This window comes from Mytilus californianus, unplaced genomic scaffold (genome assembly GCF_021869535.1).
Source record: "Mytilus californianus isolate M0D057914Y unplaced genomic scaffold, xbMytCali1.0.p SCAF_6, whole genome shotgun sequence".
Lineage (NCBI taxonomy): Eukaryota > Metazoa > Mollusca > Bivalvia > Mytilida > Mytilidae > Mytilus > Mytilus californianus.
The window spans coordinates 13506164-13518785 of NW_026262712.1; the positions used below are offsets into that span (position 1 = coordinate 13506164).

Genomic DNA, 12622 nt, shown 5'->3' on the forward strand with positions numbered 1-12622 from the left:
TAGTACTGCTCTTAATAAGACATTTTTTACTAAATTTTATCATTGGTATAAGGACATCATTCGTAAATATAGCTCAACATGCAGACTTCTTATACGTTCAGGTATTTCACATCCAATTTTTTATGGAAATATTCTTTATAAAGCACAAAAATGTCAGTATTCACCTCTGAAGCTAACAAAACCTTTAAATAGACTTATCAAGAAGGGATATAGTTACGATACTGTTGTCAGGTCATTAAAGATTGCATATTTTGGCGTTAATATTGATTCACTTATAGGGTCTATGCATCGGCACTAAACACATTTATTTAAAAACCAGTTGTTGGCATGACACGGGTTATGTTCTTCTCATATATGTTATGATGGTATGATACTAAACCCCTAACGGGAAGGATTGTGCCTGATATTCATATGATGAAGACATAATCTTTCAATCAGTTTAATTGAAGTCTGGAGCTGGCATGTCAGTTAACTGCTAGTAGTCTGTTGTTATTTATGTATTATTGTCATTTTGTTTATTTTCTTTGGTTACATCTTCTGACATCAGACTCGGACTTCTCTTGAACTGAATTTTAATGTGCGTATTGTTATGCGTTTACTTTTCTACATTGGCTAGAGGTATAGGGGGAGGGTTGAGATCTCATAAACATGTTTAACCCCGCCGCATTTTTGCGCCTGTCCCAAGTCAGGAGCCTCTAGCCTTTGTCAGTCTTGATAAGAATTTGATAAGACTGTCGTACAAGTGAGAGGTTTAGCGCTATAAAACCAGGTTCAATCCACCATTTTCTACATTTGAAAATGCCTGTACCAAGTCAGGAATATGACAGTTGTTGTCCATTCGTTTGATGTGTTTTGTCATTTGATTTTGCCATGTGATTAGGGACTTTCCGATTGAATTTTCCTCGGAGTTCAGTATTTTTGTGATTTTACTTTTTTTTGTATTATTTTTAATTTTAGTTTCTTGTGTACAATTTGGAGTTTAGTATGGCGTTCATTATCACTGAACTAGTATATATATTTGTTTAGGGGCCAGCTGAAGGACGCCTCCGGGTGCGGGAATTTCTCGCTGCATTGAAGACCTGTTGGTGACCTTCTGCTGTTGTCTATTTTATGGTCGGGTTGTTGTCTCTTTGACACATTCCCCATTTCCATTCTCAATTTTATTAACAGGATGATTTTGGGGGACTAGTCTGCAGCTGCCGACGCCAAGTTCTTAATTTGAACAAGAAATATAGAAAAGAGTCGAAACGGGCTATTCCTTAATTCTAGAAAAATTGCATCCAGGAAACTTACTTTCTATTTTGAAATGACACCAAAATCTAAGTTCTATCATACATAATGTTATAGTTTTTTTTACATATTCAGAGCTCTCTGTAACATCCATAGGCAAATAAAGAACACAAACGAAAAAACAGAACAGAATGAACTATTTCCTTGAAAATTGGCACAAGCAATAAAACAGTATCTCAGCTTTAGAGCGAGAACAAGCGGTCATAATTGTTTAGGGGCCAGCTGAAGCACGCCTCTAGGTGCGGGATTTTCTCGCTGTATTGAAGACGCATTGGTGACCTTCTGCTGTTTTTCTGCTATTTTGGTCGGGTTGTTGTCTCTTTGAAACATTCCCAATTCCATTCTCAATTTTACAATTATTTATTAAATGTTTATATGTTTATCCTGGCAATAATTACACCCAGATTTATTTCACTAATAATGACTATCGATTTGAGATATTTGTAATTTAAAATAATTGAATATAGTAAGGCAGTTGCTCTTTGTCCGGCTAGCCGGACGAATAGTATCAGGACTACGTGTCCGGCAAATACAATGCTTATGTCACTTTTTGTGCGTGCGTGTACTATTATCTTCAGCAGCACCAGGCGATCGCAAATTATTGACATTTAAAAAGCATTTTTGCAATCTTATATTGTTAGGCCCAATCTTGTTACTGGTAGTTGAAGTTGTAATCATCTGATTCGACCGAAATAAGAATACTAGTGAACAAACACAGTCGTTTGTAGCAGAAAAATTGCTGGTACAGGCAATTACAGAAAGTATACGGTTTTTGGGGTTTTCTTCGCTGTTTCGTGTTTTTTCCGCTCGATGTTTTCTTGTTCTTGTGTTTCTGGTGTTATCCTCACCCTTTATTGCATGAGTTTTTACTGTGTATTTTGGTTTGCTTTTTGTGTTTCTTTCATAATTTGTCGTTGTGATATGCTGTTTTCTTGTTATTCTTTTAATCCAAGTGTGGTCTCTAATTTTCTTTTACATGTAACATACTCAATAGCACTTTTTTCGGCTATATAACAGTCACTGTCACTACCAGTACTTTTGTTGCAAATAAGCTTTATGGAGATATGGAAACTAAAAAAAATTGGTTAAAGATACAGAGGTATGGTAGGGCTTTATCTCTCTTCTTTCCAAAAAAAGTTTCTGATTAATTCATAAAGGTGCTACATTTAAGCTTGTTGTATGGAATGGTTGTATAAAGAATAGAGAAATAAAAATGTATTGTGCAATTTCCAAATTCCAAAAGATTTTCATTATAGAAGCTTTAATAAATCTTTCAAATTTTAAGTATCAATATCCGATTCAACCCACTCCCTGAGTGAGCTGTGTCTCAGTACTTCTGGATGCTGTTACTCTCTACAATCTACAACTCCTCTGAAACTACCAAATTGGTTTCCACAGAATTTTTATCATAAAGTTCTGCACTTTATATTGTAACTGCACGATGCGGTTTAATGAGTTTGAACGCGATTCTTTTATGATGGGTGTCTTCTGGAAAGTGTTGGGACCTCCACCTTACTCTCGGGTTTCACCCTTTCCACCCATCCCCTCACAACAGTATGGAATGGTAAATCTACAGAAACCCAGATAAAAAGTTTGAAATGATACATTGTATAAATCATTTTAGACTTTCACGTTTTCTAGATTAGACCGTTGGTTTTCCCGTTTGAATGGTTTTACACAAGCAATTTTTGGGGCCCTTTATAGCTTGCTGTTCGGTGTGAGCCAATGCTCCGTGTTGAAGACCGTACCTTGACCTATAATGGTTTACTTTTATAAATTGTGACTTGGATGGAGAGTTGTCTCATTGGCACTCATACCACATCTTTCTATATATATACTCTTTAAATTATTCTAACAGTGTAACAAAGCTATTCAAACCTCGTTACAATTTCATTTTTTTAAAAGCGCTGTGAATAAATTTATATTCAAGATTGTACAAATCATACCTTGCAACAATTGATTTTAACCATGCAACTTGCAACAACTGATTTCAACATTGCAACGAATCATTTGAACTCCATTGTTTTTAGAAAGGTTGACATAGTTATAGGTGTAAATGTTTTATTCAAGCGAGGTTTACCTCACTATAAATGTTACAAAACCAATACTCAATGGTGCAACTTTGCATCTCCTTTTAAACTACCTGATGCATTTCAACAGAACTTGTATCAGGTCTTTTATGTACATTCTTGTTTTGCATGTGGTAATACTTTTAGGGCCCATTAGGTGAATACAGGGGTTATTATCAGGATTTGAGTTTAGGATGTTATAAACTGAGATTATGTGACACTCTGCAGTCCTTAATTTCGCTGAAATTGCTGAATAGCCCAAATTACCTAAGCGGTTTCTGGTAAGAAGAGTAAAATGTGAAAAATTTACAATTTACCAGACAAATGCCAAATGATGGAAAACCTCATGGCATGTCTTAACCTTTTGGTGTAATTATGACTAGTTCCTATTTTCCCTAATCTATATGCTGGTGAAGAGTGAATCAAATTTCATTTATTAAAATAATATTTTTATTTATGAATATATATATTTTTTATAACAAAACACATCTTCATATCTTAAATACAAAAGAAAATCCAAACTATGTTTTCAAAAACATCAGTACTGAACAAACTAATGATACACAATTTACAAAGAAGTGGCTACAGCTCATGTGACCTTCAAAATATAACAAAACAAAAGGCTTCCATGAGCCTATAATCGCTAACCTGAATTAGCTGTGATCAGAATGTTTCAGGGGGATCTAACACAGACTTTGAAAGACGTTTTTTTCTAATTTGTCTTTGTTTCAGAGAAGTTTTTTAATGATTTTTTGTCAAAATAATTATATGCCCAATTTGCTTATTTTTAAAAATCAGTAAAAGTAATTTGGAAAAACCTGCGCTGCCTAATGGCAGCAATATACAACCATGCTATGTCGTACACTTGTTTTTGCTAAAACTGACTTTTTTCTCTAACTAAGGCCTCTTGTTTTGTCTTTTCTAAATAACTCGAAGTCCTTTTAATTGTATTCACTTTCTTATGAACTTTGATACCTTTGTATAGATCTAATACAAGAATGGCTTTATGCATTTCTGATTTTCACCGTTTTTCCCATTAAGGGCCCTTTTCTTTTTCATAACTGGACCCAATGTGTTTTTTATTAATATAATATTTTTCTACTCTCAATAACTTTTCAAAACCTATTTCTAATCAAGTCTAATTCTCACCTCTTTTGCTATTCCAATAAGGGCCAGTACCCGCAAAATCTTAATTTTTGTGCATAGTAACATTGAACCAAAATATGAAAGAATCAGTCAAGGGACTCAGCAAAAACCCTTAACATAATACTACCACACTTATAATATTTTAAGAAAACTGATATACACAAATGAATCATTATTTTCAGTTAGGTGAGCTAACAAATGATGTAAAACTTCCCAAAATATGTATTTTGAAAAAGAAATTTATCCTGTTGAACTTACTTTATATAAAGCTAATACTAACAATGACCACTGTCCTTTCATCGATCTTGATATCTATATCATTATCGGGAAGCTTACTACAAAAATTAATGATAAAAGAGATGATTTTTCATTTCCTATCGTTAATTATCCATTTTTAGATGGTGACGTTCCTTTGTCACCATCTTATGGTGTTTATATATCTCAACTTGTACGATTCGCATGTGTATGTAACAACGTATTAGATTTTACCTAGAGAAATTTATGTATCACTGAAAAATTATTACACCAGGGTTTTCGATATCATAAACTAGACAAAACATTTACTAAATTTTATCATCGGCATAAGTACATCATTCGTAAATACAACTCAACATGCAGACATCTTATACGTTCGGGTATTTCACATCCAATCTTTTATGGTAATATTCTTTACAAGCACAAAAATGTCAGTATTCACCTCAAAAGCTAACAAAACCTTTAAACAGACTTATTAAGAAGGGATATAGTTACGATACTGTTGTCAGGTCATTAAAGATTGCACATTTTGGCTTTAATATTGATTCACTTATAGGGTCTTTGCATCGGAATTAAACGTATTTATTCTAAAACCAGTTGTTGGCATGACACGGGTTATGTTCTTCTCATATATTTTATGATGGTATAATACTAAACCCCTAACAGGAGAGATTGTGCCTGATATTCATATGATGAAGACATAATCTTTCAATCAGTTTAATTGAGGTCTTGAGCTGGCATGTCAGTAACTGCTAGTAGTTTGTTGTTATTTATGTATTATTGTCATTTTGTTTATTTTCTTTTGTTTCCTATAAAAAATAAATATGCCCTGCAAACATCTTTAATCTGGAATTAATCAAATTTATATTTGTTTGTAATTGAAAACAAGTGTGCACACGCTGAAATGATTGCTTTACTAACCATGATTTGTTTTATGTTGATAGTCCTAAAGATAAAGTTTTACTATAAGTATAATATAGACTGAAATTATCAATAATTCATGAAAATCAGATCAATCTTATTAACCAAGCCAGACAACATGTTCACCTTACAATCATTCCTTGCATGAAATAAAGATGACTTTTAACATGTAAGAAGCAGACTGATACAGAAAAATTTAACACTGACCAATGAATTCCATACACCAAACATAGTTGACCTATTGCTTAAAGTATACAAGACCAAACCATGAAACTTAACATTGACCAATGAACCATGAAAATGAGGTCAAAGACAAATGACACCTGCTTGACAGACATGTACAACTTACAATCATTCCATACAATAAAAATAGTTGACCTATGTCTTATATAGTATTAGAAAAACAGACCAAAACACAAAACACTTAACATTGACCGATGAACCATGAAAATTAGGTCAAGGACAGATGACACCTGCCAGAAAGAAATGTACACCTTACAATCATTCCATACAGCAAACGTAGCTGACCTATTGCTTATAGGATAAGACCAAAACACAAAAAATAACATTGACCAATCAATTATGAAAATGAGGTCAAGGTCAGATGAAACGTGCCAGACTGGCATGTACCCATTACAATCATTCCATACAACACATATAGCTGACCTACTGCTTATACATGAAGTATCTTAGAAACAGACATACTTACATTACTTTAACCTTAATCACTGATCCATGCAATGAGGTTGAGATCAGGTGAACACTGTCTGATGGACATGTAGACATTGCAAGGAATCCATATACTAAATATAGTTATCCTATTACTCATAATAAATGAAAAATTCACATAACAATGACAGACGGAAACTTTGTAACATAAGGTATCTCTAAACAAAGTATGAAGCATCCATGTCTTCTACCTTCTAAAATATAAAACTTTATACAAATAATTTACGCTACCACCTCAGTCCAATAGTAATACCTATGTCTCTTTTTGCAATTTTGTCACAGACGAGACAGAAAAGCTATATGCTTTGCAGTACATCTGATGAGGATACCTCCAGAGAATAGTGGGAAAGAAGGCATTTTAATTAAAATTAAGATTGGCGAAGTTAGTTTTTAAGAGATGAATATTAGAAGAATATAATGGGAGCAAGACATAACAATGGTTGTGATTATTACTCCTGCCTTCACTGGAAATTGCAATTGACACACCATTTTGGGGTGGTGTACAACTTGCAAAATATTATCCTTGAAGGTACAGCTTTGAAAAATGGACACATCCTCTAGTGGTAGTGTAAGCAAATTTAGTCGTTTCCCTAGCCATTGTTAATGCTAATGGTGCTGCACCACACCTTCAAATTCAAATGCCATTTTGTGGCCTTCAGAGAAAATATGTAAATGTATTCTGTTATGATTTTGAGTGCCCCAAAAATATGTGAAAACAATACCTTGGATCATTTGAAAATGAAACAATTTGATTATTGTTTTGACATGTGTATGGTACCTAGACAAACAATAATTTGTCTGGAGGTTTTAATTAATACTTAATTACAGAATTTCCAATTTCATCAAATGATTGTCTCTTAATAATTTTATTTTTCACAAAAAATCTTGCCCTCATGGTAAAACAGCACTTTCTGAAGTTCTAAGGAAACCATCAAAAATATCTTTCTCTGGTTCAAATGTAAATGCAGCAAATGATGCCATACTATCCCATTAATGGCAAGCATTCTGTGGGTATTGCATGGCAATACATAGTCCCCTACCGGTTAAAAATTCATTGTAATGGAAAGAAATTTTAAATTGATCTATAACTTGTCATGGTGTAAACTACATAAAAAAACAAACAAACCTACTACTAAATTATTCAAACAATATACTAAAGAAAAGGAAACAATCCAAAATGTCAATTATCTTAATACAAGGTCTTTTACAAATCTTTTAAGAAATGAATTATTTCCCTTTGAACAGAAATCTAGCAATTTATAAGTATATCATCAAAAATTTAATTCCAGGGAACGGGTTTAACTGAACAAGGAGAAAAGCTAGAATCGCGAAAATCAAACTTGACCTGTAACTTGTCATGATAAAACAATACACCAAATATCAAATCAGTATATTCAAACATGAAGAAAAAAAGTCTGGAAAACTGAATTGCCGGACTGACAGATGGACAGACAGACAGACAGACAGACAGATTGACAAAGTGCAAACCTAAAGTCCCCTTCGACTACGTCGGTAGGGTACTAAAAACAAACTGAATCATTTTAAAAAACATATTTCCTATGCAGAGAATCAATATTTTTTGCAGATACTTTTAAGTACTGGTAGACAGTTTCAGAATGGTATATAAGGTACATTTGAATATATATATTATATCGGTTAGAAAAACGTTTTTTACTAAGAGGTTAAATTTGACCAAAGCCAGGTCCTGAAACAATAGATTCAATCATTATGTCCTTAAAGGTATTGTAATTCTTTAAATGAAGTGGTAGAACAACTTCAAATGTACATGTTGAAACTGTAGGATATTTTCTTTCTTCAGTAAAACCAATTGAGAAGCGAGCATCAAATCCTCCTGGAGGTACTGTGCTGCAACCAGTTATAAATCTAAGAACATCATCCACTTTAACAACACCTCCATCATAGGTACACGTTCCATCTACAAATATATCAATTATGATAAAAATAAAAATTTAATTGTTAAATTAAAATTTGTTGGACTCACCACTATAAATAAATTGTTGAATCTTCCAACCACTAAATACCAAAAAATAAGACAAGAAAAGTAAGCGGAAAATTAAAATCCTATAAAATTTGAACAACAAGCACACAAATTGAAAAAAACAATATGGTAGATGCTTTAATTATAATTCCTAATAGCAACAAAGAATTTTAAATAAATCAGGCAACAGAAACATCAATTTCCACCGATATGCAACAAATGAAGAAAACATGTTTATCAAAGTGTCCTTAACTCTTGAACAACAGAATTACTATTAAATCATCAAAGTCGAAATGAAAAGAAATTTTGGAATTCCTAACAATTTGTGAAAATAAGGTGGCAGAATTAAGCTATTACTCCAATAATCAAGAGACAAATGGAGAAATGCTGAAATATTGTCAAAGGACGGGTTGCGATAAGATTCGAATTTGGCGGAAATCTAATGATTTACGGAAAAAAGAATAATGTCTATTACTAACTACATACCACTGTAAAAATAGTATGCAGCATTCTAGAATATCATATAGGTTAAATTTTGAAGAGTAAAAGTATGTAACTTCAATTTTCCATAGCCACAATGATAAATGGATAGTCTGCAGTGTCTTTCTAGCTCAAAAATGATTTTTAACCCATTATTTGTACTTTTAGGCAAACTAATATTTCCAAAATGTATAGCCTGATTTTGTATCTTAAATTTTTTTATTAAGTCGAATTTCATAGGCCAAATTAGAATCTTATAATAATAATAATAAGGCAGTGGCTTTTTTGCAGGCTCTGAATAAAATATATTAATTCAAGCCAACAAAACAGCCCATTTCTATAGAAATGGCTATTTTGCTGGCACCAGTAATATAGTCAATTTGTTATTTTGCCGGTTCTTTGTGAAGAGTGAAATTTAGTATTTACGTTTGAAAAGTACATGTACTATGAAAATGTGCATGGTCAAAATAGCTTCTGCCTAGAATGCCTAATAGTTATATAAAAATAATAATTCTTTATTTAAAGAGGGTTACACAGTTAGCTATAACACTAATCTTCCCTGAGGACCTCATGAAACGACAAAAATGTTTGCAACAAAATCAAAACAGATGTCCTAACAATGTTCTGAAAGGACAAAGTACGATAAGGACTATATTTGGCCACCAATTTCAGCAATTTTTGAAGTACTTCATATTTCAGGTCTGAATTTTCAGCTAGAGATATAAAATAATCTATCATGACCAAACAGTTCAATAAGTGATCAAGTTATTGTTTTATCATTCACTAATCATGAGCTAATATCAGAATATGACATACCAGTAAAACTTTAAAAAAAAAAACTAGAGGCTCATAGAGCCTGTAATAGCTCACCTGAATTACCTATGACCAGAATTACATATGTATACTTCTTATGAAAATTATAGGTTTTTGTGGCAGTAAATGTCAATATATTTGAAAAAAAAAATTTAACCTAAATTTTATCAGCAAAAAATACATATTTTTTCCACCAAAACAAAAATATGTTCATCTACTAGAACTGCAGTTCAAATTTGAGCCAATTATGCCAAAATGTGTTTTTAAGAAAATATATTTTTTTAACAATGGCACTTGGAACTGGACCACCCAAAGATCATCCATGTCAAGTTTGGTTCCAACTGTCCCAGTAATTTTAGAGAAGATTTTTTATTATTTTTTTGTCAAGCAAGCCGAGTTCTCATTATTGGCAAAATCATCAAAAAATATAGTACCCTTTTTAGAGTTATTAAATACTTTATATAATACTAAAACACATAATCCTTTTTAATTATTTTAATTAATGAATTTTATTTGAACAAATTACTTAATATCAGCTTTGGTCATTTATAAGGTGTGTTCCAATTTCGCCTTAGCTATGAATTCCAGGTAAAAAAGGTAAAAAAAATATTAAGGCGAGATGGGAATTGTTTTGTTATTATATCAGGTGAAATATGTTTCTCACACTAAGGTTTTGCTTGGACGATCAACAACCAGTCGGTGAATATATATACCTTCACAATCATGCACAAAACTTTCAAAATTTTGATCAACATCCTCTGAATTATGCCTGGCATTACTGCCAGATCTTCTAAATGTGCTGACATCCACTATTTCAATGAGGATTTCGGCAGATATCTTTGGTGGCTTACCAAATCTGTGACATAAAATTCTCTCAAGCTGACCTAAAAAATATCAACAAGTTGACTGTTTTTAGCATGACTATAGAATGTAAGACTATCATTACGAAAACATTTATCCGATTGCAGTAGAATAAGCATTTATATTTTATACAATGTGACTTTAGTGTTGAAAGATAATACAAATGTATTCATGTAATATTAAACAACTGGAAAAATCTAGACTTTTATGGCATACTTACAGCTATCTTGAACATTGAAAGAGTCTAAAAATATTTTATCAATATCTCATAATGAATGTTTCTGCATTGCTTGGTAACATTCAGCTCTATTTGAGAAGAAACAAATTTTAAGAAAGAAATTTTGATGAATGGGACATGATGATTAATTTATGAAACCTAGTAATGAGATAAGCTTAAATCACATTTTACCTTGTTTATTTTGTAGTAACTTTTAGTTTTTAATCCTACACACTCTGCTCCTTCCCAAAATGCATCAAGCATTGGTTGTTTTCTCAAAATGTCAGAGTTACTCAATATCAGTGCTTTGACTGTTGAAGATTTTGTCTTTGGGTTTAGTATTGTACAAATCCCAGCAGCTTCCAATACATTCATCACTGATTCATCTTCCATGAGACGTTCTGGATAATCAGCATCCTGGATCTGTAAATATATCCATAGTATGTAAGGATGTACTAAGGTGAAACTTAGAAAATCAAGAATTTCAAATTGATGCTATGAGTGGAAAGAGTATTAGTTAAGGAGCAAAATAATCTATAAATATGTATAGGTTATGTAGCTCCTTTTTGGGATATTTGAGTTTTAAAAAATGGCGGGAAAAGGCTGACTCGGACTTTTACCTTATATTTGTATTGGTATTATTTAGGTCTCAAATCCAAAGAAAAGAAATAAAAAATCTGCTTTAATTTTGGTTAATGACCTTTTATTATCTATTGCAGTCTTATATGAAAAGAAAATTGGGTGTTATGGGGCAAAATATTTTACCCTATATCGTAGGGAAAAAACCAAGGAGTCCATAAATCCGACACGAATTCCAAAACCTCACCTAAGTACATCCTTAAGACTGAATAAAATTGAGAATGTCTTTTTACCAAAAAGAAAAGAAATGACACTCCAGTATTGTTATATGGTAGCTATATAAAAACAAAATGAATGTTGCGAATTATAAAGTAACCTTAAAAAAAAATACATAAATAAAGATAAATTTATATAGATGGTACGTAACAGGGCCAGAATAGTTGTCAAATCAGCATGAAATGAAGCATATTTGTAAAGGATCTTCCATATATCAATCCTCAAAGTTACAAATCATTTAATTGGCCTTGTAGTTTCAAAGAAGATTTTAAAATTTTGACCAATATGAGACAAGAACTGCCTATAATGGCCAGGTTTGTTGCATTGTAGTTTCAGAGAAGATTATTTTTTACTTTCAACCAATCAATAACAAAAACTGTATTTGGTGGCCGAGTTTGTTGCCAGTCCAGCATGAAATGAGGAATGTTTGATTGAATATAGTATTTACCTCCGAAATAATATTCTTGCAGTTGGCATCTTGTACACTGTCAACTGTTGCACTGTCCAAACCTTTCAGTCCATAGTTGATCATCATCTGTGAAATGCTGGGCTTACTGGTCCTCCTTGTATCAAAATGGTACCAAGCATTTCCCCAAAAGTATGGAAATGTCCATCAACCATTCCCATCATGTTACTTGTTACTTCGTAATCATCACCTGTGTCTGAACAAATAAATTCAATGTACAGCTAATGAAACATGTCTAAACCGAAACCTGAGTGAACCGGAAACAAGTCTTAACCTAACACCTTTATTTGACCACAAATATAAATTTCTCTGGTAATTTATCCCGTATAAACTTAATATCTGTTTACTTCAAACAAAAACATTCAGTCTCAAGGCTGTTCAGTTTACTTAACTTAATATCTGTTTACTCAGGACAAAAATTTCAGTCCCAAGGCTGTTCAGTTTAGACAGATTTCACTGTATACGTAAACAGACTGTAAATCAATTATAATGAACATATGGTTAGCATTTCTAAGATAATG

At 32.4% G+C, this 12622-nt stretch overlaps 1 protein-coding gene across 1 annotated transcript; it reads right to left on the reverse strand.

Moving 5' to 3' along the window:
• Positions 1-8083: 8083 nt before the first annotated feature.
• LOC127705532 (G2/M phase-specific E3 ubiquitin-protein ligase-like) lies at positions 8084-12265 on the reverse strand. Its single transcript, XM_052209860.1, has 4 exons — positions 12191-12265; positions 11128-11203; positions 10416-10586; positions 8084-8346 (listed from the first exon to the last, which is right to left on the reverse strand). Exons 1-4 carry the CDS (start codon positions 12263-12265, stop codon positions 8093-8095), a joined length of 576 nt encoding a protein of 191 aa, XP_052065820.1. The 3' UTR covers positions 8084-8092.
• Positions 12266-12622: the final 357 nt, after the last annotated feature.